Source organism: Brassica rapa, chromosome A08 (assembly GCF_000309985.2).
Source record: "Brassica rapa cultivar Chiifu-401-42 chromosome A08, CAAS_Brap_v3.01, whole genome shotgun sequence".
In the NCBI taxonomy this organism is placed as follows: Eukaryota; Viridiplantae; Streptophyta; class Magnoliopsida; order Brassicales; family Brassicaceae; genus Brassica; species Brassica rapa.
Window position 1 is genome coordinate 12137746 of NC_024802.2, and position 23482 is coordinate 12161227.

Consider the following 23482-nt stretch of genomic DNA (forward strand, 5'->3'; position numbering starts at 1 on the left):
AAAATTTATTTAAATGAGTCAAAATGGATAATATTCAAAGATAATTTTGGTCCACCAAATCTAAACTAATAAATCCGTTGCACAATTAAATCAATAATATTTTATAAACCTTTTCTATTTTTAACCAATTAGCATGATTAAACAGATAACAATCAGCATCATCCGTATATTCTCTAACAAACCACCTTGCACATCACGTCCAATTTAGCTAACAAAACAAATAATGTTACCACAGATTTTACTCCTATTAAATGACCAATATTTATCCTTGCAAATCACGTTTTACTTACCTAATTCACAAATATACTATTATATATTCCTTTAACAGTAAGAGAATATTGTGAAATCTTTCAAAACATATATTCAGTTGTTATAATTAATTCAAGGTCGATGGGAAGATGAATGGTCCAGAAAAAAATTAGTTAGATTTGCAGATGAGTTTAGTTATAAAAAATACAAAATCGTGGCCCATTTATTTACTTTTTTAAAATTACCTTAGCCATTTAATCTGTAAGCTTATGTTAATATGCTTATTCTAATGTATACACTGGCCAATTTATTTATTTATAAATGATTTTATTAATATGATATATTAATATGTTAATTGAACCTCAGTGAATTAAACTAATATATATATATACCAAAATGGATTTATAATAGTGAAATTATATGAAAAAAATAAGAGCTTCACCATTATAAGATATAATATATAATGTGTTATATATATATATATGTTCCTATATATTATTGTAATTTATATTCCAAATTTTTACAATGTACAAATACATACATATCAATGTTTTTAAAACCGGACCGGAAGCCGAACCGAATATTTATTTGGACCACGGTTCAAAAAATAAAATAGTAAATATGATACATAATTAAATTATATATAAATATAAAATATAAAACACTATAAACTTAAACTATTTTTTGTTCATATGGTTGGTTTATAGAACTTTGAAAGTTTTTTAATATTTTTTATTAAATTCAATAACTTTGAAATCCAATATGACTCATGATCAAACCAATGATTAGATCCAACCAAGCTACATAACCGGTTCATGGTCGAACTTGGACCGACCACCGGATCGGTACGATTTTAAAAGCACTAATTCATATAAACAAAAAACTAAAATAATTTATTATAGGGACACTTAAAATTACAACGTATAAACAATAAGAATTTTATGTGTAGACATGTCATATAAAACATATATGTAATATAGTAAATATTATATATATAGTATTAGAGTGTATATAAATTATTTATTTTTATCAAAATATGACATCCGCGCGAAGGCTAGTTTTTAGTTAAATCTTCAACACCTTTATCGATATCAGCTCGTGCCTTATCCGCGTCCTCTTCAGGCCCAACCACAGCTTCAGTCACAGTCCGTGCAGTGTCTTTTGTATTCTCCAAAGCTCCTTTCACCGTCTCCTTCGTCTTCTCTCCAAGCTCTTCCGCCTTGCCCTTCACGGTCTCCTTAAACCCTTCTGCTTTCTCCTTAGTCTCTTCTCCATACTTTTTAACCTTTTCTTTAGCATCTCGAGCCTTTGCTTTTGCACTGTCCATTGTATCCTCTGCTTTCTCCTTGGCTCTTTCTTTTGTATCTTCTGCTTTCTCCGCTGCCTTATACGCCCCTTCGTTTACTTTGTCTTTTGTCAGTTCCGCGTAGTCTTTAGCCTTCTCCTTTGCTTCGTAGGCTGTGCCTTTCGCCTGCTCTTTGGTCTCGTAAGCTTTATCAGCTGCTTTGCTCGCTCCTTCATTAGCTTTGTCTTTAGCTCCTTGAGCATAGTTTTCTTCGGTATTCTCCCTCCATTTCTTTGAACCGTAAGGTACATCTGCCCTTGAGTCTCTAGCATTCTCTACCGGATCTCTACCCTTAAAACAAAACACACACATAAGAACTCCATTTTTAACAAGATCTAGTTTCACGTAGGGGTAGACTTTTCCAACACGTAACTCTCAGAACCACGTACTTAAGTTTCTTTAAATCGCATCCTAACTAAGATCTACGAGTACAACAGTATGACATGTTACTATAGCTAGGCATGTTCAAACATATTTGTATGTAATATATATCGATGTAACTTTCTATTGTATGTAGAAATATATACTTGGGGTTTTAAATTAGGCTTTGTTATTTGGTTAGGGATTGTTGGACCTATCACCTAAAAACCAGCCCTAATCGAATCGAAGCTTTTCACCTGATCTCGTATGATAAAGTACTTTGACGTAGCAATCATATAAATATCTAAGAAAATTGTAAGCAAAGTTGTACAAATAACCTCGGAATGGCTAACGGAGGAGGCAAAGCACACGCGAGAGACTTTCCGGGTCGAAGAAGCAGCCAGAGTTAAGGGAGATCGAACTATAGGGAAAGCTTTTGAGAGGCTAAAAAGAGTAGCTCTAGCGAGTTGCATGGATGCCATTTTCATCAAATCAACAAAGAAAGATGTGATAATATCAATTCGATCGAGGTCTCTTTTCTTCTCCTTTTTGCAAGGGGTCTTTAAATGGTCGGTTCTGTAATACGTTGCAGCTTATGGAGCCGACAGCAGAACCTGGCAGGTTAAGTATGTGACACGTGAGTAAGTGACGACACGTGTTTAGATATAACGAGTTTTAGCTTGTTTGGCCGGATAGTTGATCACTGCAATGAAACGTATCATCTTTGAGGATGCTATTGATAACCACTAGGAAAACAACAAAATTAACGGTGTAAATTGGATGGTATGAAATATGTCCACACGTGTAGAAATATGGTTGTGTTTCAGACTGATTAGTAATGTTTGATGTAATAAGGTGGCCTGTTCTTTTTATAACCAAGTAACGGTAGCTTACTAGCAATTCTTTTTAGCGCTTAACAGACGCTAGTCATGAGTTCAGTTATCGGTAGAAACTAAATTATCGCTACTTGATTATTTTAGATTTGGGTTTTTCAAATGGTGTAGTATAGAAATTTTTTGGGTTAGTCCACTCAGTAACGCTAAGTGTGTTTTTCTAGGTCAACCAAATAAGCGGATAAGACATATCAAAAGAAATATATATACTTTTAGTCTAGTGGGTATATTAGACATGCTTGGGAATATTGTGACCATTTCAACAATATATACTCACATTATGTATTTGGTCAAATTACAGGAAGCAGAGAATAGAGAAAGCATTCACTAACAGATTTTATGCGATATGTTGAGAGAGACAGAGGTACATGAGAAAGATGTTTCCCGTGTTGTCTCATCTGTTCATGCCTTTATTGTACATTGCAATGTGATTACTTCAATCTTAACCCAGAGATAATGTCTACTCTTATAGTTAGCATTTTATCAGTTAATTAGCACAAAAGACTGTACATCATCGAAGATTAAGAATAGTTTCTTTAGTACCCTTTATTTGTAAGCTCTCTCCTGAGTTGTATACAGAAGAAGGAAACCTCAAAAAACATACCGAATACATTTTGAATCTAAAAGACATCGTTGTTATCTCTGTTCCTCTTTCTTGTCGGAAATGAAGAAGGTAGTGAAGTTGTATCTATCATCTCAACTTGGGGAAGACAAGGCACCGATTCCATCCACCGTGGAAGCACGGACTGCATTAACCATCTTGGTCTCCATGTATCACCCCTATTCTCATTAATAATAGACCGATTCATAAAATAATACTGATTCTCATCATCTCTGAGTATTCTCTCCTTTTGCGTCCGCAAGTTAAATGGTACCAGACGACAGCTAGAATAACACCATAGATAAACAATATCACTATCAAATGGATGCATTGTCACGGGTAAGAAATAGTAACCAGTGATAGGCATCTCCCACAAAAGCTGCCAAGATTCATCATTGTTCAATCTCCAAATCTTGAAAATATTTTCACCCTTTTGAGCTAATAATCTACTGATATACATGAAAAAACCTCTTGATGATGTTGTCAAGACGTCGTTGGAGTTGTTGTGATTCAAAGGTTCTGGGAAAGGTACAACCCGGGAATGATCCGATTCAGAATAGAAATCATGAGAGACAAGTACGTTAGGTTCAAGTCGACGGTTAAAGTAGACCGTACCGTTCAGAGTCTTAACACGGATGCTGGAGACTAGAGTAGAGCAGTGAACGATCTTTGAAGTCCAAACCCTTGTCTCAGAGGAATAAATACACATACTCAAACGACACAAGATATTATCTTTTGTTTTCAGTGAAGCTAACCTAACAACTTTGAAGTCCAAAACGACACCATCTTTGTTGACAGAGATGATACTGAAAACCCATTGTATGCGACTTTATACTCTTCTTCTCTTGTGCATCAGGAGAACCCCACTGCTACACCTAACTCTTTCAACACTTTATCCACATTAGTAGACTCGCAGCCTATTCCCACTACAGCATCTATTATGGAGTCAAGGATGTAATACACATACTCAAATGACACGAGATATTTTTGATGATATTTCAAATTTATTAATCTATCAAAAAGAATGTTATTAACATATCAACCATCTACTATGTAAAGAAATTTCCTATCTGAAAAATAGAAATCAAAATCTAATATTTGTTTAATATTACATGTCCGCACACGTTTTTTGTTTCTGATATATTATTTCCCCGATAATTATAAATATATTTCAAAACACAACAATTAAACGGTTTCATTTGTGTTAATTTAGTTTATTATTCAGACCATTTTTTAATTGCATTGTGGTATATATTTTTCTTTTACAACATCTAACTATGTATTAATATACAGTGTGAACATAATTTGTTTTTAAAAAGACTGTATTTATTTAAAGAAAATTACATTAAAAAAATTAAAGATATAATTTTAAAATCAGTTAACAAATTATAAAAACTATAAAATTTAATTGGTCGAACAGTTTCCAATAAATTAAAGTTAACCTTAAAATTTCAAAAGATCGTGTAAATTGAAACAAAATAATCCTTCTAAAACATCATCTACATTAAAATGGAGGGAATATGTATTTTATATGATATATATGCAGTTATTTTTATACCACATAAATTGAAAAATCAAATATAAATTTTACAAAAAGTGAAGTTTACATAAATATTTGTATCTGAAATGTAATTTGATATTTAATAACATTGGCCACCTGAATCTACATCTTATCTATTAATTTCATATTTATTGTCGATTGGAAAAACTAAGAAATGATTTGGTTAGTTGTGATATACTAGCAAAATCTAACCAAATACTGTTTTTAAATGATGAATTATCTATTCCTTTTTTATTTTACATTATTAAAACAGAATATACATTATTAAATAAGGAAAATGTGTTTTGCAAGTAGGAAATACAGAATATGAAGATTTTTTTAGTTAATTGATATCACTAATTTATTTGTGCGACTGAATGTTGCTCTTCAAAATTAAAAACAACTAGATTTTGACCCGTGCAATCGCACGGGTGTTTGTTTTCACTTTTTTATACATAAATTATTGTTTTAGAACATAAGTGGTATATATTTTTAATGTTAATCATATACTTAAATATTTATATAACTATTTCAAATACAATAATTTTATAATTTACATGTTATAATTAATTAATTGTTTAAACCTTATGTATTTGCCACTTCTTATTATATATTTATCTTATTGTATTTGCATTTAGTTATTAAGCAAATTAATATATTCATGAAAAAATATATTTAAAAAATATTTTGTATTTAATTTATGCTAAATTCTGATCCGTATTTCAAAACTGGATTTTTTTTTACCAATATTTTTGTGCTTATTCATTTTAGATAATTTATTATTGTATATATAAAAGTGTAAGATATGTTAATTTTTAGGCATGTATTATATAGTTTGTTAATTTTAATTCATTCTATCATCATATTATATTTTAAATAAATAGTTTATATTTATGAAAATAAAATTTATAAATTTATCAATTGAATATAATTTTACCATATTTATTTTAGTATAATAATTATATTTTAACATGATCATGACTATAAAAGTAGATAAAATAGGATATAATTTATTTATTTTCATTTCTAAAGGATAACTTAAAGTACATTAAGTTACTGTTTAAATATTACACAGATTTATTAGAATTTTTAAAATATAATATATAAATATATATTATATTTAAAATGAAAATATATTATGATTAAAGTAGTTACAAAGATTTTATATTATTAACTTTAAAGAAATACATGTTAATTTTTATACATGTATTATATAGTTTGATAATGTTAACCCATCTTACCAACATATTAGATTTTATTTTTGAATATAAATATTTTATAATTACAAAAATAAAATATATAAATATATAAATTTAATACAATTTTATTATATTTACCTCAATATAATAATTTTAATTTAATATGATTGATTATGATTATATAATAACTAAAATATTATAGATTTTTTTTATTTTTTCATTTTATATAACTGAATATATTAATGTATAATAATATTTTAAACTAATTTCGAAATTAGTGAAAATATTTAAATATAATTTAAAAATTGAAGATCTTGTAAAAATCTTTTTAAACAGATTTGTTAGAATTTTAAAATATATATATTTATATTTAAAATGAAAAGATATCAAAAGATACTATGATTAAAATATTTTAAAAATTATATTTATTATTAGTCTGAATTAAAATATGGGTGTTTTTCAAAAACAACCCATATTTTCAAGTCAAATCCAAAACCAACCCCTTTTTTTTTGTTCATACTATTCATCAATAAAATTTCCATACTATCCTTATGTTTTTGAATTATTCACAAAATTACCATTTTTATTTGTTTTTTTATTAATTTCGAAATTAACAAAAAACCAAATACACCCTAACCATTTCTTCTTATTTACAAAAATGCCATCATCATCAATTTTTCCAACCACCATGAACCACCATTTTTGAGCTCTAAAGCTCTAGAATTCAATTTTCAACCACTTTTTTTCTCATTCTAACCCAAAAAACTTCATTTCCTCTCATTTCCTCTACATTTCCATCTAAAAAACTCTCATAACTATCATTTTCATAATCACAAACTTCATATTTTCGAGTTTTTTCATTAGTGAATCGTTAAAGATGCTTCTTTTTGCTCATATTTGGAGTTTGGACGGTTGAAAAGGTTGGAAACGAGCTTTACACATGAAAAGGTAACTATTTACATGGTTTTCGTTCTTTTTTCAGATCTGTGTCGCGATGGTAGACTGTTTTGTATGTCTACGCCTCCGTGGAGACTTACGATGCAGTCTATTTGTCAACGCACGGGTTAGTTTTGCAATTGACCAGACAAATTTTTTTTCTAACGCAGACTTCCCCAGTAGTCTCCGTCTTTACCTTTGACAACAAAAATAAAACTTTCGGTAGACTTAATAAGACGTTTACCTAAAAGAGGTTAGTTTTTCATTTGACCGAACTTTTGACTTTTCAAAATAGACTTCAACGGAACTCTACAGAATGTAGACTGCCACCGAAGTCTATAAAAGGTCAGTTTTGCATTTGACCAAAACTTTGACTTCGTGGAATAGGTTAGTTTTGTGTTTGACCAAAAAGTTTAAAAAGCAATCAAAAATTTATTAAATTGTAGACTTCATATGCAGTCTTCTTATCTTAAAAAAAAAATGTAGACTGCGTATAAAGTCTACTTTTTTATTTTGGTCAAATACAAAACCAACCCGTCGGATTTGAGAGTAGACTTCACAAGAAGTCTACACACCCGTAGACGTTCATTTCAATCTACTGATTTGAAGTCAAACTTGGTCAATTGCAAAACTAACCTCTTTCAAAAAAATTCAAACATGTAGACTGCATATGAAGTCTAGTTCTGAAAGTCAAATCTTGGATGAATTCTGGTCAATTACAAAAAGTAACATTTTTAAATTGTATACCGAAAAGAAAGTCTACATGTACAAAATCACAACTTTTATTCAACTATAGAAAGCAACCCGTAAAATGGTCAATTGCAAAAACCAACCCAAAGAGTAGACCTATTTGACAGTCTACGTCTGTAAACTGAAAAGAACGTCTACATCTTCAGAGACTGAATATTAAGTTTGCATAGAAAAATCTATAAAAATGTGAATTTGTGTATTATTTATTAAATTTTTTCTAGATTTTTTGTTTGACAGTGTGTGTTAGTTAATCATAATGGGTTTGAGTGATTTTGAAAAGAATTTTTTTTATAATTATGAAGGTATAATTCATTTGATTTGACAATGTTGTTAGCTAATAATTGTAGACGTATTTGTAAGTCTTCGTTTATAGTTTTGCTAGTAAGGCTGAGCTTGTTTCAAAGCTGAAGTCGGTGACTGTGGAATATAAATTTACATTCTCAGCATATAAGACAACGAAAACTCTGTATGTGGCTAAGTGTCGTGTTCAAGGATGTGGTTGGAAACTTAGAGCGAGTGTGAAGCATGGGCCAAAGACATTTTAGATGACAAAATATTCGAAAAGGATGAAGAATCGGAAAGGTTGAAGAATGTTCATTATGCATGATGGCTGTACACATAGTAAACTTCTTGAAATGACACAAGAAAATTATGATCTGGACAACAAAATTGAGAAGATGGTGCTAACCTATTTCTTACCAAACATCATTTAAAACAAATGACTCCGAATAGGAAAATACTCCTCTTATGCCTGTCACGAATAATCGACAAGTACGGAACTTGATCGAGTTATCTAAGACACACTTTGTACGCCTTTGTGTATCAAGTCTGCGCCAAATACACTAAATTTTTTTGGATTGACTATATGTTAGATAATAAGTGTAGACGTTTTTGTAAATCTACAAATGTAGACTGCAGTTGAAGTCTACGTCGTAAATTCTATTAAAAGTGTATTTGTGTATTATTCATCATATTTTTTCATGATTTAGTTATTTTACAGTGTTTGTTAGTAAAATTTTAATGGTCTTGGATGAATTTCACAATTTAATGTGTTATAATTATACACTTGATACTTATTGCAAATTGTTTTGATTAGTGTTATTCTTAAAAATTTTTGGGAAAATTTTGTATAGATTTTCTTCTTCTCACATGTGTGTTAGTTATTATTTTAGCTTATGGTGGTTTTACTTGTTTGGTTGGTTAGATCTTGTGAAAAAATTGATATCTAACAAAAAATTAATAATATCATACAAGTGAAAACAACTAAAAATGAATACAATGTTTATAGATTATGCATTAAAAAATTATTTAAAAATTAATATTTTATTATGAAAGTTATTACAGAACAATATATTAAAAAGTATTCTTGAGTATGTTTGATTTTTCATAATCTTGATGCTTCAAATAAAGTCTTGGAAAAAGTACCTGCAAAATAAGATAGAGTTATGAGAAAAACATAAGATAAAAAATAAAATCATATTTTAGTAGACTTTTTCTTAAGTCTACGTAAAGTTATTGTTTAGTAGACTTTAGTTGAAGTCTACAATAATGGAAAATTTTCATATCTAAAAGTGTGCATTTAGAAAATTTGAAAATACTTTGTTCTAGAAAGTATTTCAAAAATGGTTTTTTGTCATCCTTGTAACAAAGCAAAAAGATAATGTATGAATCTATAAATTTAGTTCATTATTAACACAAAATATCTTATAATGAATATATGGAAAGCTTACATTTTTGGGAAGATGATTTGAAAACATTGGAAGAGAATACATGCAAAATAAAATAAAATTATGAAAAATAAGATAAAAACTAAAATCATATTTGAGTAAACTTCTAATGAAATATGCTTAAAAGTCAAGGGTAGTAGACTTCATTTGAAGTCTACCAGCCGTAAGTTTTAAGTAGATTTCAAATGAAGTCTACTCTATAAAAAAAAATAGATCTGGAAAATAAATACATTAAAAATATGAAATAAGTTTAAATCTAAAAAACTTTTAAAAATATGATTTAATAGACAAAATAGTTATAAATTAAAGACATATTAATATGAATTTTAATATGTAACTTTATTTGAATATAAATACTAGAACACATATTTTAAATCTATAGATGTAAACCTTACATTTCTAGGAGGAGAAGAAAACAACTATGGAAGAAAATACCTGCAAAATAAGATAAAATTATTAAAAAACATAGAAAAAAAAATTAAAGTCATATTTTTGTAGACTTCCAATGAAGTCTCCTTAAACTTTGTGGTTTAGTAAACTTCATATGAAGTCTGCAAGCTTTAATAAACTTCTTTAGAAGTCTACACTGCCTAATAATTTTCAGATCTGAAAAAATTTATATATTTTGAAATGTGAAAATAATTTTAAATCTGAAAATACTTTACATAATAGAATTTATAAGGTAAACTAGTAGCAAATTAATGTAGAGAGCTTGATCTATAAATTTATTTGAATATAAACATGTAAATACATATTTTAAATCTATTAATCTAAAACTTACATTTTTAGAGGAGATGATGAAATCCATGAGTGATAATACCTACCAAAAAAAGATAATATTGTGAGAAATAAACATAAAAATACACATTTAAAATCTATAGATCTAAAACTTACATTTTTTAAAGGAGAAGATGAAAACCATGAATCATAATATCTAAAATGACAAGATAATATTGTGAGAAAGACTTGAGAAAATTTTAGAGAGAAAGAAGATAATGAGAGAGATTTAGAAACAATTGAGAGAATTTTAGAGAGAAGAGAGAAAGTTTTAGAGAGAAGGGAGAGAGTTTTAAAAACTTGTGCAGCCACTTTAGAGAGAGATTGTATAAATTTTGTTTATATAGGGAGACAAAAATGTAACTAGGTTAAAATTTACGATACTGTAGACTTCGTTTGAAGTCTACTAAAATTAAAATTTTGGAGTAGATCTTACCTTAACATAGTAGACCTTTTTGGAAGTCTACTATAATAATTTAATTATTGTTGTTTATTCTTTATTATTTTAATAATTTTAATATATGATTTATTAAATTTATTTTTTTATTTTTTAATAGTTATAGTATATGATTTCACTTTTTTATTCGTAAGAAACTTAACTTAGTTTAAATATAATGATTTTTTGTAGAACAAATTGAAAAATATAGACTGAAAAAGATGTCTTCAGATAAATAGACTTTATTGTAGGTCTACGAAACCCTAAACCACAAATCTCAAACCCTAAATGTTTTGCTTGATAATCAAAAAGTCTCATTTATACAAAATATAAACTAATAAACATTAATATGCAGATTTAAGTTAATAAAACAAAAAAAAAACAAAATCTAAAATCTAACCCTTTGAAATCAACTACTAAAAGACATAACATGTTAGAACCTTTTGTTTGTAAACTATGAACATAGTCTAACACATGATAACCAAATTAGTATATATTCTTCAAAATTGTTCGATTATATGAAATTTTAATTTATTTACTTCATATTATCCATTATATTGATGATTAGTTAAAAATATCACAATAATTATTTTTATACATTTTTAAAATTAAATTATTAGATCAAATTAGAGTGTAGACTACAAAACAAGTATATAAAGTAGACTTCGTAGGAAGTCTATATATATGTAGACTTCTTTTATTACGTGTAGACTTCCAAAGGATAGAAACGTAAAATACATTTCTGTTTTTTGTTTGGTCATAAGGGTTAAATAGTACTTTCACTACTCATTTAGGTTGATTTTGCATTTGACTGAAAGTGGGGTATACTTTTACATTTGACTTGAATATTTGGGTTGGTTTTAGCAAATGTCCCTTAAAATATAGTATGAATTTCTATGAATAGGTCCATTAGGTTCATTTTTAAAAAAATCACACATGAATCAAGGTTGTGACTTCTGTTTTAATATATAAGATATACCAAATGTTAAAGAAATAATCTACCACTATATTGGTTAATAAAATTACATTAACTTATCTTAGTTACCAATTTCATTTTTTCACAAACTAAAGATCTATCGTTTCTTCGGTTTGGTTTTGAATTAAACCAGTGATTATATTATTTATTGGTTTGGTTTTGAATAATATAAATATTATTTATCATCTAGGACATACAGTTATTAAAAGCCCAAACAAATCTGAACTTTTATTTTGTAACCAAACAGTCAATATTATGGGCTTCGTAACGGACCAGATTGTCAACTTAATTAAATGGAGATTATTGAATGCATTTAAAATGATAAGAGTTTTAATTAGAGTGACATAAAAATGTAATTTTTGAAGAAAACTCAGAGCTAAGTACATAATATACTTCCGTTTTAATAGATTAGATATTATTTTGTATTGTTTTGTACAAATATCCCAAACAGCCGATAATATGGGCTTCGTAACGGACCAGATTGTCAACTTAATTAAATGGAGATTATTGAATGCATTTAAAATGATAAGAGTTTTAATTAGAGTGGCATAAAAATGTAATTTTTGAAGAAAACTGAGAGCTAAGTACAAAATATACTTCCGTTTTAATAGATTAGATATTGTTTTGTATTGTTTTATACAAATATCCCAATCATACAAATATTGTTCCTAATAGACCCCTTTGGACGAGATTGGCTCAAAGCCTCAAACACTTGATAATATATGAAAGATGATTGAAATCTGGTTAATTTAATCATTTGTATTTTTTATTTGCTGTTTGTTTTCCTTTTTAAAATATTATCAGTTCCACCAAAAATTTTAAAAGATAAGATAAAATAAATGAAGTGATCCAAATCATTGTTATCTTTTATTTAAACTCAATCAATCTCGATTCTCGACATTACAAAACAATTCAACTCAATAATTCAAACATTTGGATCGTAGAACCAGACCGATCTTCCATTTCTTTCTTGAACCGGTCTTGAATTCGTCTCATAACCCTATATTCAGGTTATAACATGATTAGTAATAGGTATTATCAATATCAGCTAATGAAATAACATCAGCAATTTAGAGTACTTACATCGTCAACGGCACTCCTCAGAGCTGCAATTTGTTCCATTGATATCGTGTTCACCTATATATACAATTTGTTTAATTAGCAACATTGCATTTTGTTAAGAATAAAGATAGTAATCAATAAAACAAAAGATAAATACCCTTTTGACAACGGTCCAAATAACACCTTCAGTGCATGGAGGAACAGTAAGAGAGCCAATGTATCTATAGAATTTTTTGGTTTGAAATCTAATAGTTCTTGGATCCACGATCCCTAGATCCCTCTCTTCTTTTCCCACTGTTTTTATTCCATCTAGTAGCTGAATTTAAATTAAAAATAAAAAAAAATAAAAAATGTCATAAATACACAATCTTTCATATAAATAAACATTGATATTATACGTACCCTTGTGAGGAATTCATTAGGTTTGCCTAATTTATAAAGAACTCCAATCACTGCGGTTTTGCCTCCAGCACTCGTGTGAACCATGTGAAGCTCCATGTCATAACTGTAACACATTTAAAATTAAAGTTGGTGTAAATTATGAGATTAATTCTTATATTTTTTTTTTTTGCTAAGAATTTGAATTTCATTGCAAGAATGAGCAGATTGTGCGTTACAAAGGGTTAAAGCTTACAGGAGAGCATCATGGCAAAAAAGAGAAAAACATGATGAAGACCTGATCTGAAATAAACATAAACGACATGGGAAGGACACAGAGTTCTTAGGAGAAGGCAAGCCAGCGCCTTAGAAGCCCGTTAAAAGACTTCATGTTTCGACGAGCGAGAATGGTGTCTTTGATGAGTCTGTCAAGCAGTTTGAACAGGACCGCTGGTGATGATGAAATGCTGTTGTGGAGCCGGTTATTGCGCTCATACCAGAGGATGTAAATTGTTGCTTGGGCCGCAATGCGACGCAAGGTGGTTGAATGGGAGGAGTGGTTAGACCCCAGCCAAGCTATGAAGGCTGTCCATGTGTGGAAAGTGAAAGTCCTGTATCCTAGTCTCCTAGTTATCATAGACCAGAGATATTGACTGACCTCACATCTTAGGAATAGATGATCTCTGTTTTCCAGCGCATTACCACACAGACAGCAAGATTGGTCTATTGGTAGTCCCCAAGAAGCTAAGCGGGTTCTGGTAGGCAGCCTGTCAAGTTGAGTAACCCAGAAGTGAAAGGCGTGACGCGGCACCGATCCCTTGAACCAGACAGTAGCAGTCCAGTCCTGAACAGGTCCTCGAGGCCGGAGAAACTCCCAAGTGTGCTTCGTGGAGAATTTATCCAGTTCCACATCATTTACACACCAATAATATTCATCGTCGGGATCAGATAGCTGAGGGATCCTAACCGAGGAGAGGTGGATTTGCAGGACCATTGCTCTATCAGAGCGAGCATGTCGCATATTCCAGCCCTCATGAGTTAGAACCGATGCAATAGAAGCGTCTGAGGGGATCCCTAACTCTCGTGGACCTTGCTGGCCAATGTATTTAACCAGAGGCCCAAAAGGGGTCCAAGAGTCGTGCCAAAAGCTTGCTTGCTTACCATTACCCAGTCTGCACTTTAGTAACGAAGAGGCTTCATGTCGAAGTGCCAGGATTGTTTTCCAGGTCCAAGAGAAGTGATCAGCGGGCTCAATTTCCCAAAAAACTTTATCCTGGATTCTGTTCTCTTTAGTCCAAGATGCCCATAAAGATTCAGAGCTGCAGAATAAAGCCCAGATTAGGCGAAGACACAGAGTTCGGTTCCAAACAGTGAGGTTCCTTAACCCAAGTCCTCCTTCTTTCTTAGGCAAGCATGTGACTTCCCAAGATACTTTAGGAACACATCTCTTCGTTACATCTCCTGACCAGAGGAAGCGAGAGCAGAGAGACTGGATCTGCGCGATGCATCCCTTAGGCAATATGAATGCTGTAAACCAAAAGTTCAGGAGACCGTAAATGACTGATTTCAGCATCTGCAGGCGGCCTGCATAAGACAAAGCTCTAGAAGTCCATGAGGTGAAGTAGGAGCGGAGTCTGTCTAAGAGAGGCCTGTAATCAACTATTCTGAGCTTTCTATGCATCAAGGGAAGGCCCAAATAGCGGATAGGGAATGAACCAAGATTGAAACCGAGGCTAGCTAAGTCATTAGTTTCATCCAGGTTCAAGCCACCCGTGAAGAGATCAGTTTTGGAGCGATTCATAGAAAGGCCAGACCACCTGGTGAATTCCTGAAGAGTTTTGGCAATGTTTTCGAGGGAATCCTTTGTGCCATCAAAGAAGACCATGATATCATCGGCAAAGGCTAAGTGAGTTACCTGTGGGTGCTCTGCCTTGGGATGGTAACCGATAAGACCTGCCGAGTAACTTCCATTCAGCATACAGCAGAAGACCTCCATTACTAGAACAAAGAGGTAAGGAGAGAGAGGGTCTCCTTGCCTCAAGCCTCGTGTTCCTTTGAAGTAGCCACATAGCTCCCCATTAATGGCTATTGAGAAACTGGTAGTGGTTAAGCACTGCTTGATAAGGTTTGTAAAGCTCCTCGGAAAGTTGAGGGCCTGTAAAGTGTTAAGCACAAATTCCCAGTTTACTGTATCGAATGCCTTTTGAAGATCAACCTTAAGCATTGCCCTTTTTGATATTGTTTTCCAATTGTAGCCGGCAACTAACTCGGTGGCTAGCAGGACATTTTCAGCAAGAGATCTTCCGGGGATGAAAGCCGACTGCGAGTTTGAGATGATAGAAGGCAGAATCTGCTTGAGGCGATTTGCTAACAGTTTAGAAATAACCTTGTACACAGTGTTGCAGCAAGAAATGGGCCTGAATTCTGTTATTTTTGAAGCATTCGGCTTTTTACGAATCAAGGTTACAGCTGTAGAGTTCCACTGCCTTAGAATTTTTCCAGATTCAAAGAACTCTTGCACAGCAGCCACCATGTCAGCACCCACAGCGTTCCAATTTGCAGTAAAGAACTCAGCAGGGTAGCCGTCAGGGCCAGGTGACTTGTTTTTAGGCAGAGAGAAGAAGGCATCTTTAATATCAGCTGGTGTGACCCGAGCCAATAGAGTAGCCGATGCTTCCGACGAACATCTGTACGGGACCAGGTCTCCTATCAAGTCTGGAGACGAGGAAGTGGGTTGGATTTGTCCTCCTAGAAGGTTTTGATAGAAACCCAAGATGTGATCTTTGATACCCTGAAGATCATCAATAACCCTATCGCTTGAATCCAGTAACATGTGAATAAAGTTTTGAGCAGAGCGAGATTTAATAGCACGGTAGAAGAATGCCGAGTTACAGTCTCCCTCAGCTAGCCACTGAATACGGGCTCTCTGTCTAAGGAAAGACTCTTCAGCCTTTGCTAGCATTATCCATTTTCTGTGAGCTGTTCTTTCCAGGGCTGCTAGAGATGGAGATGGAGAAGCAAGGAGGGCGTGTTGGCAAGATTGGAGTTCTGAAAAGGACTCAGCCACACGCTTTTCAATTTCAGAGAAGTTCTCCTTACTAAAAGCCCTGATGATACTCTTAATTTCCTTTAGTTTCTTGGACACCAGGAACATTCTAGAGCCAGAAAACGGGAGAGAGTTCCAACACTGATGTAAGACCTCTGCAAACTCTGGGTGGCTGTTGAGCATTGAGAAGAACTTGAAAGGTTTCTTCTGCTTTGGAGAAAATGAGTCCATGTAGATGCAGCATGGACTATGATCTGAGATACCAGGATCTCCAAACACCCCCACTGAATCCTGAAATTGGAGGAGCCATCTATCATTTACAAGAATACGATCAAGCTTTTTGGCTACCAGAGTGCTTCCTTGGCTATTAGACCAAGTATGAGTGTTCCCAAAGTACGGCAGATCAGAGAGAAGGCATGCGTTGACACAGTCATTGAACTCTCGCATACCTGAGGTAGAGAGATAATCATTACCAGCTGAGTGTTCGTCTGGCCATAAGATTTCATTGAAATCACCCAGGCATGTCCAAGGATGAGAGGAGACCGTCGACGATGTACTAATCAGCTCAGACCAGAGGCTCCTTCTATCTTCCCTGAAGTTCGAACCATAGACAATTGAGATAACCATCTCAGAAGGCTGAAATGGAAGTTTGACCGCACAGGTGATGACCTGAAGAGACTTGGAGATTAGTGTGACTTGAACGGAGGGGTGCCACACGACCCAAATTTTTCCTAAATCCGAGAATTCATAGTTATTTACAGAAGACCATCCCGGAAAAGACCGAGCAACCAAAGAAGCAGCTCTTTCAGGACAGACGTGCGTCTCAACGAGACCACCAAAAACCGGCTTATTTTCTTTATACCATTTCCGAAAACCTCTCCGCTTTACAGGATCATTGAAACCTCTTATGTTCCAACAAAAAATATCCATAAAAAGATGAAAATTAGAGGGATAAGGGGCCTCTACCCCGAGCTCTCGCAAGCAACTGACGGCGCATGCGTTTGGTCATAACCTGGATGAACTGATCATTTTCATCATCCGGGTTATCTTCCCCTTCAGATAAAGATTCTGGAGTTGAAAAACCCTGCTGACTCGAATAAGACTCGTCCTCAGAAGGAGCCGCCGATGAAGGGACAAAGTGAGGACTTAGATCAACGATGAGACCTCCTTTAGAAACATCATAGTCAAAGGCAACAGTTGAACTGGATGGAGTATCCGTGACTGCTTTGGAGGTAGAGATTATCGGCATTGGTGAACGAATAGGCAGCGAGATTTGACTGTTGAGATCACTTTTCCTTGCTGGGGTGGCCGAGATCTCAGCGAAGGTTGGTTTGAGTTGAGGTTGCCCTTCCTTAATAGTCTGTGAAGCAGGTAATCGATTTTCTGAAATTAAGAGCGAGGGATTTTCCACTACTGCATCCTGGGGAGAGTCAATAGGGACCGCAAGATGCGGTGATATTGCAGGTGCTTCAACCTCCTTGCGCCTGTAGATTTGTTTCTGAGATTGGCGCTGGGAAGAGATTGAGAGCAGGCTTTTTACCGGTGCCTTTCCTTCGCGCTGCTTTGGTCTGTTGCGAGGACAAAGAGCAGTGTCGTGCTTGACAGAGTTGCAAATTGTACAAGTAGTGGGAGCAGATTTGCAGCGGGATATAGTGTGGCCCACCTTTTTACAGAAGGAACATAAGGATGGGAGCCAAGGCGAGGAAACTGTGATCCTATGAATCTCACCTGATTCGAACTGAGCATTGACCCCTTCCGGCAGTGGCTTTCGGGGATCTATAACAGTATACACTCGGGCGACCTCAAGGTTAGTGAGGTTTTCAGTTGCGGAGTGGAGACAAATAGGATGTCCGACCAGTCCAGCTATTTCCTTCAAGGCGTCTCGGTTGAAGAATTGCAGTGGTACTCCAGTGAAATCCAGCCAAACCGGGACCATTGATAGCTCGGGTTTCTCTTGGAGAGGACCTGGAGCCCACTTCGCCACAAGCATCGTTTGTCCTTCTACTTGCCAAAGGCATTGACTGAGAATTTTCCTTCTAGCATTTGGACAGGGGACTCTAAATAGAAAAGCGTGTCCATCCATTTTCGAAACAGAGATGTCGCGCTTTTGTCTGCTCCAAATTCCGTTTACAATTGCGTGGACGGCTCCTTTAGCAGGAGGTTCCTCGTAGAATTGTCCGAGAATGAAGGAGTCCCAAGCTTTCTTATTCCGTTCAATGACTGAGTTGGGAATTTTGACGCATGCTTCTCCTGATTCAAGGGTGAAAGGTGTCTGCTCAGGCTCCATTTTAGAGGAGGTCTTGCTAACGAAATGTCTCCATTTACTCGCCGGGTCAAGGTCTGTTGAGGAGCTTGTTGCGGGGAGTGACTTTCTAGACGGACCGTTGAGAGTCGCTGTAGGTGGCTGAACCTTCTCGATGAGGCCCATTTGGATCGATGGAGAAGGGTTGTTTGTTTGCTCAGGTACGGAGGCTTGTGGAGCACTTGCGACTGTAGCTGAGGTTAGGGTTTCATTGAGTTTCGGTGTTGAGGCTGCAATGGCTACCGAGGCAGGCATCGAAGGCTCAGATGGGGAAATCGGACCAGGAGGAGCAGAGGAGAGGCTTAGATCTGCTTGCTTTGTTCGGATTTCACTGTACACGGCCAAGGGAATCTCAGGCGTGGGTTGTTTAAGAACAGAGTGAGAAGAGCCAGATCCAGTGGGATATGGCTTGGTAGGAGGCTTTTTTGAGTTTTTATTTTTAGCCATGAGGGCTGGAGGGTTCCGACGCCGAGAACGGCGCCGGAGAAGGGCAAAGGAAGAAGATCGCGTTTTGAATCGCTTTGTACGGTCGAGAGAAAAAGTCAAAGGCTTCTTTCTCAACGTAACTCTTTTATTAATTAATTCTTATATTATTTCTTAAGACAAGAAAACACAAACCGAGTTCCGTTGACGGTATGCTCTGACGGTGAATGCCAATGACATTGCACCAATTTATACTCAGTTCGACGTATTGTTATTTTCCCAGCATCTCCTTTCCACGATACCTTTTATTATATCATCATTTTTGATTACTGTTAGAATTATATCACCATGCATATGCGTAATGTAATGATAATTTACAGCTAAACAAAATGTACCATAACGTCATGTCCTCTGTTCACAATTACAGCCGGGGCTGGTTTGTATTGTCTTCTCCATGCTTCATCACGAATAATACTAACTCTTGCGTTAGTGAGATCGATCGGAGATTGGAATTTTCCGGTGTTGCAAGTTTTCCAATGAGGGTTTATTTTTCCCCATCCCTCTGGTCCTTTCTCTGGATTCCGCTCGTACGTAAATGGAGTTTCATCGTCTGTTTCCAAAGTAATATCATATATATATAAGTATTGAGTTTTGATACAAATGTAAACATGATTTTGCAAAAGTAAATAAACGTACCGACTTCAGCGCCACGAGCGAGGGAAATATTAGAGAAAGATAAATAGAGGAAAAACAATGCGAAAGAGATAATTGTTTTTGCGTTCGGATCCATTTGTGTTCTTTCTTATGTGATTTGATCTTGCTTAGTGCTTATTATGTTCTTGAGTATGTTTCAAGGGTTTAGAGAGAAGCTGTTTATAAAGAGGCCTGCATGGCTCGTTTTGCTGTTTTTTTTTCTTCTGTTTTATGGTTTTTACAGTTGTTCGGATTATTAGTTAATAATCTGCTGTGATTTGTAAAAATAAATAAAAGACAGTACACTGGATCCATTTGGTTAGAGTTTTCTAATATCGGTTTCAATAGTAAATCGATGTAAATATTTTTGACAGAGAAGACAAAAATATAATTTAAACTCGTGCATAAGAGAATATGCTCATTGCTCAATGCCGGAAATACAGAACTTTTAACTGCCAAACTAAATATAAAATCAAAACTATGCTGGAAGCTTATCCCGGTGGTTTGCCACTAGATGATTTTCCTTTGAGTTCTTTATAAACAATGTTGAAAGTGTGCCAACTTTAAAAAAAATGATGCACTTGTTGTAAAAAAACTATTTTCTTTTGAATAAATTTAACATATATTCAAAAAAAAAAGTTACAGATCTCATATGCTAAGTCGTTTTAACCAATCTTTATAACTGCCAGACTAAATGTAAATTGTACACATATCATATAAAATATATATAGTATGCTCATATCATCATATGAAACATCATTTTCACATTACAAGATAAATTCAACAAAAGGAACAATAAATTAGAACAAAAACAGAAAAAGCTGTAAAAGGGTACACATTAGGGAGACTATTAGTTGACACTGTTCACAAGTTTCTTGAGATTCTCAGAAATTCTACTCGTAGCTCCAAAATCACAATCTTCCACCTACACGTATATTATAACTAAATTAATTAGCACCCAAAAAGATCAAAGATATCTCTATACGTATCACCAAGAATCATCTAGTAAAACAACTTACAATTAGTTGGGGACCAATTCTTGCATTTTGAGTGCATCTACTTATCACTCAAAATAAAATATAATATGCAACCACTTGTCAATCGGTTTCTAATGAATAAAACGTGTGTTTTTACCAAGTTGTATATATTAGTTCAGTGACCTAACTTTAATCTTATTCACATTGCCTGAATACTGTATGGATTAAACCTAACTTTAACATGGTAATACTGTAATAGTAACAAAGTTTTATCTCAAGATCGATAAATTTTTTATTTGATTTATATACCTTGCAATCAAAAATGTGGAAGACGGCATCATCAACAATTGAGTATCCAGCATGAGTGAGCCCAGCTCCTAATTCCTCAGTGAGAACACGAATGATCTCATGGAACATAAACTTATGTTCCAAGCTTGTCACAAGGGAGATGTGAAAAATCGGACCGGTTTCTTGAATCTCGATCCTTGGCAACCGTTTAGGCACGGAGACATCAACACTCGAGGACATGGATGAAGATCCTGTGGAATTCAATTTTTCCAAAGCTGCAGTCGTAACAAGCTTCCTCTTCCTTTCTCTATTTTTCTCCACGCTCACTTGTAGCTCCTTGATGTAGTTTGCAGCTTCATCTAGCTGATCAGGTAGAGGTAGCTCCTAAACAATAAGCAGCAAAAAGGTTTTATATATTAGACATGAAACCACATATTATATATGCATATCAGAGGAAAAAGAAGAAGAAGAAGAAACCCTAGAAGTTTGAGGAAGAAGAGAGTTCAGTTCTAAGTAAAGATCTTCCATCTGAATCCTTCTATTTTTCTCAGTTATTTTGAGATCTGAAGGTCTTGATTGGCTTGTGTTTGAATGCCTCTTATCCACACTCCTGTTTTTCTTCTTCTTCTTGAAGTGTCATAAACCATGGAACTCAATAACAACCACATTAATATAAAAAAAGGAGTGAGTTGGTTTAAGTCACATTATTAGCTCTACATAAGGATAATTAGTTTGTGCTAATTGTAACGGTTTAGTGAAAAAAAGGTTTGTAAAGGACGAAGGGTATGGTATATACCGACAAAATATAAAAAGATAATGAAACAAGACAAGAAAAAAAAAAGTAAATATGATTCTTGACTCTCTTTTTTTGATAACGGATTTGTTATAGTAAATATTTTTAGTTATTCATATACATATGCCAATAATGTGTTTTTTTTTTCAGAAAAGTTATATGCCAATCTACACCGACGTAACTAACAACATTAGTTAATTTTTCCACTTTGGACAAAATCTACTTTGAGTTTCAAAAAAAAAACATTAGTTAATTTTTAGTTCATTTAAAATTAACATAATCATATTTTATATTAAAAATACATCTAAATAAGATGATAATAAAAACATAAATTTAATTAATTAAAGTGTATTATACACATATATAACTAAAACAAAAATTACATATGAATAATTATATTTTTTTTATTAATAGTTTTAATATATCAATATAAATTATATATGTAATATATACATTATACACCATATATAACCGTTTTTTAAATAGTGAAGCTCTGAAAAACAGAGTCCCATTGAGATGTTACAAGGGGATGTGCTCAAGTCCTGAGTTTACTTTGAAATCTTAGCCTATAGAAGTTCCTAATCCCAGGTTCCTCTAGTCAGTTGAATTAATCGTACTTACATTTACTTGCTTACTTATATAAAAAAAATTCTTCATTATTATTATATATTTATTTGTAGAAACCAAAAGTTGACAAAACTCATGCATAACTTCGTATCTAAATACGTAGTTCATGTTTGACAACCTATGAAGTCAGACGCTATAACTAATTTTCATTTTTTATCTGAATACCATCATTGGAAAAACATTTTAAATTGTTTCAATATGTAAAAAAGAAGAAGGATACAAGAAAATTGTTTATGAAATGGAGATTGGTGGGAATAGTATGGTCAATTATTTCGCTCAGGCAACTAGGTGGATGTTATTGAACCACTAGAACATAATCGACATAGAGACATGCTCATAATCTTTTGTTCCCATCACCAATTTGTAAGTTAATCTTTGTCGAGTGTTTCTCTTCTTTTTGTTTTGTTATGTACATACAGCCTACTAGGCTGCTATTTTATGTCGGATGCTTAGAGCAACATTAGTGGTTAAGTCTCTCAACCATAGTCTCTACATGTTATTGTAACAATATTTTAGCATATTTGGTTTTATAATTAAATTTTAATGCTTTAAGAAAAATTGTATCAAAATAATCCAATTAGATAATGACAAGTGGATATCAATCCCTTCAAACAAAAAGAAACGTTTCTTCGCGCAGGTACGTTCTTCTTCTTCTCTCTTCATTTTTTGTTTCTCTTTCTTCCTTTTTTATTTTTAAATATTTTTCAAGACTTGAGGTACTCAGCGAAAAATTCTTAAAAATACCATATGTTTGATTTAAAAATTAAAAATACTAATAATGAGGACACAAAAGAAAGATAATGTGGTTGTTGACCTTTTTTATTATGAAGATTTTACAAATCTTCAAATTTATGCAGTTATATAACTCTTAAATTGAAATTTAGGGTTGTCAAATCAAAACTGGTTTAGTATTTTCTTTTCTTTGAGCATATGTAGATATGTCGGTTTCAACGCAAAAATCTAATGCTTGACAAAATGTTTCTTGTCAATTAGTTTTTGACTTCGTCCAAAATGTAGAATACTTTTCCAATGTTCGCTTCGAATTCATTAAGCAAATGCAATCGACATCATCAACAATCGTTTTTTATTGATGGTACTTCCCAG

At 33.2% G+C, this 23482-nt stretch overlaps 4 protein-coding genes and 1 long non-coding RNA gene across 5 annotated transcripts; 1 reads left to right on the forward strand and 4 right to left on the reverse strand.

Annotated features, from left to right (window-relative positions):
- Positions 1 to 1121: 1121 nt before the first annotated feature.
- On the reverse strand, positions 1122 to 2529 carry LOC103848743 (late embryogenesis abundant protein 2). Its single transcript, XM_009125578.3, has 2 exons — positions 2293 to 2529; positions 1122 to 1885 (listed from the first exon to the last, which is right to left on the reverse strand). Exons 1-2 carry the CDS (start codon positions 2440 to 2442, stop codon positions 1304 to 1306), a joined length of 732 nt encoding a protein of 243 aa, XP_009123826.2. The 5' UTR covers positions 2443 to 2529; the 3' UTR covers positions 1122 to 1303.
- A 4516-nt stretch (positions 2530 to 7045) lies between these two features.
- Positions 7046 to 7680, forward strand: LOC117127438. Its single transcript, XR_004450450.1, has 2 exons — positions 7046 to 7135; positions 7294 to 7680. It is a non-coding gene; the product is annotated as an uncharacterized LOC117127438 (long non-coding RNA).
- Positions 7681 to 12714: 5034 nt separating this feature from the next.
- LOC117127514 (alpha carbonic anhydrase 4-like) lies at positions 12715 to 13349 on the reverse strand. The gene is made up of 4 exons (XM_033278071.1): positions 13254 to 13349; positions 13009 to 13167; positions 12873 to 12926; positions 12715 to 12789 (listed from the first exon to the last, which is right to left on the reverse strand). Exons 1-4 carry the CDS (start codon positions 13347 to 13349, stop codon positions 12715 to 12717), a joined length of 384 nt encoding a protein of 127 aa, XP_033133962.1.
- Positions 13350 to 17167: 3818 nt separating this feature from the next.
- Positions 17168 to 21734, reverse strand: LOC117127477. The gene is made up of 2 exons (XM_033277986.1): positions 21436 to 21734; positions 17168 to 21342 (listed from the first exon to the last, which is right to left on the reverse strand). Exon 2 carries the CDS (start codon positions 19022 to 19024, stop codon positions 17219 to 17221), a length of 1806 nt encoding a protein of 601 aa, XP_033133877.1. The 5' UTR covers positions 19025 to 21342; positions 21436 to 21734; the 3' UTR covers positions 17168 to 17218.
- LOC103834211 (transcription factor bHLH162) lies at positions 20544 to 21486 on the reverse strand. The gene is made up of 3 exons (XM_009110272.3): positions 21436 to 21486; positions 20980 to 21342; positions 20544 to 20618 (listed from the first exon to the last, which is right to left on the reverse strand). Exons 1-3 carry the CDS (start codon positions 21484 to 21486, stop codon positions 20544 to 20546), a joined length of 489 nt encoding a protein of 162 aa, XP_009108520.1.
- Positions 21735 to 23482: the final 1748 nt, after the last annotated feature.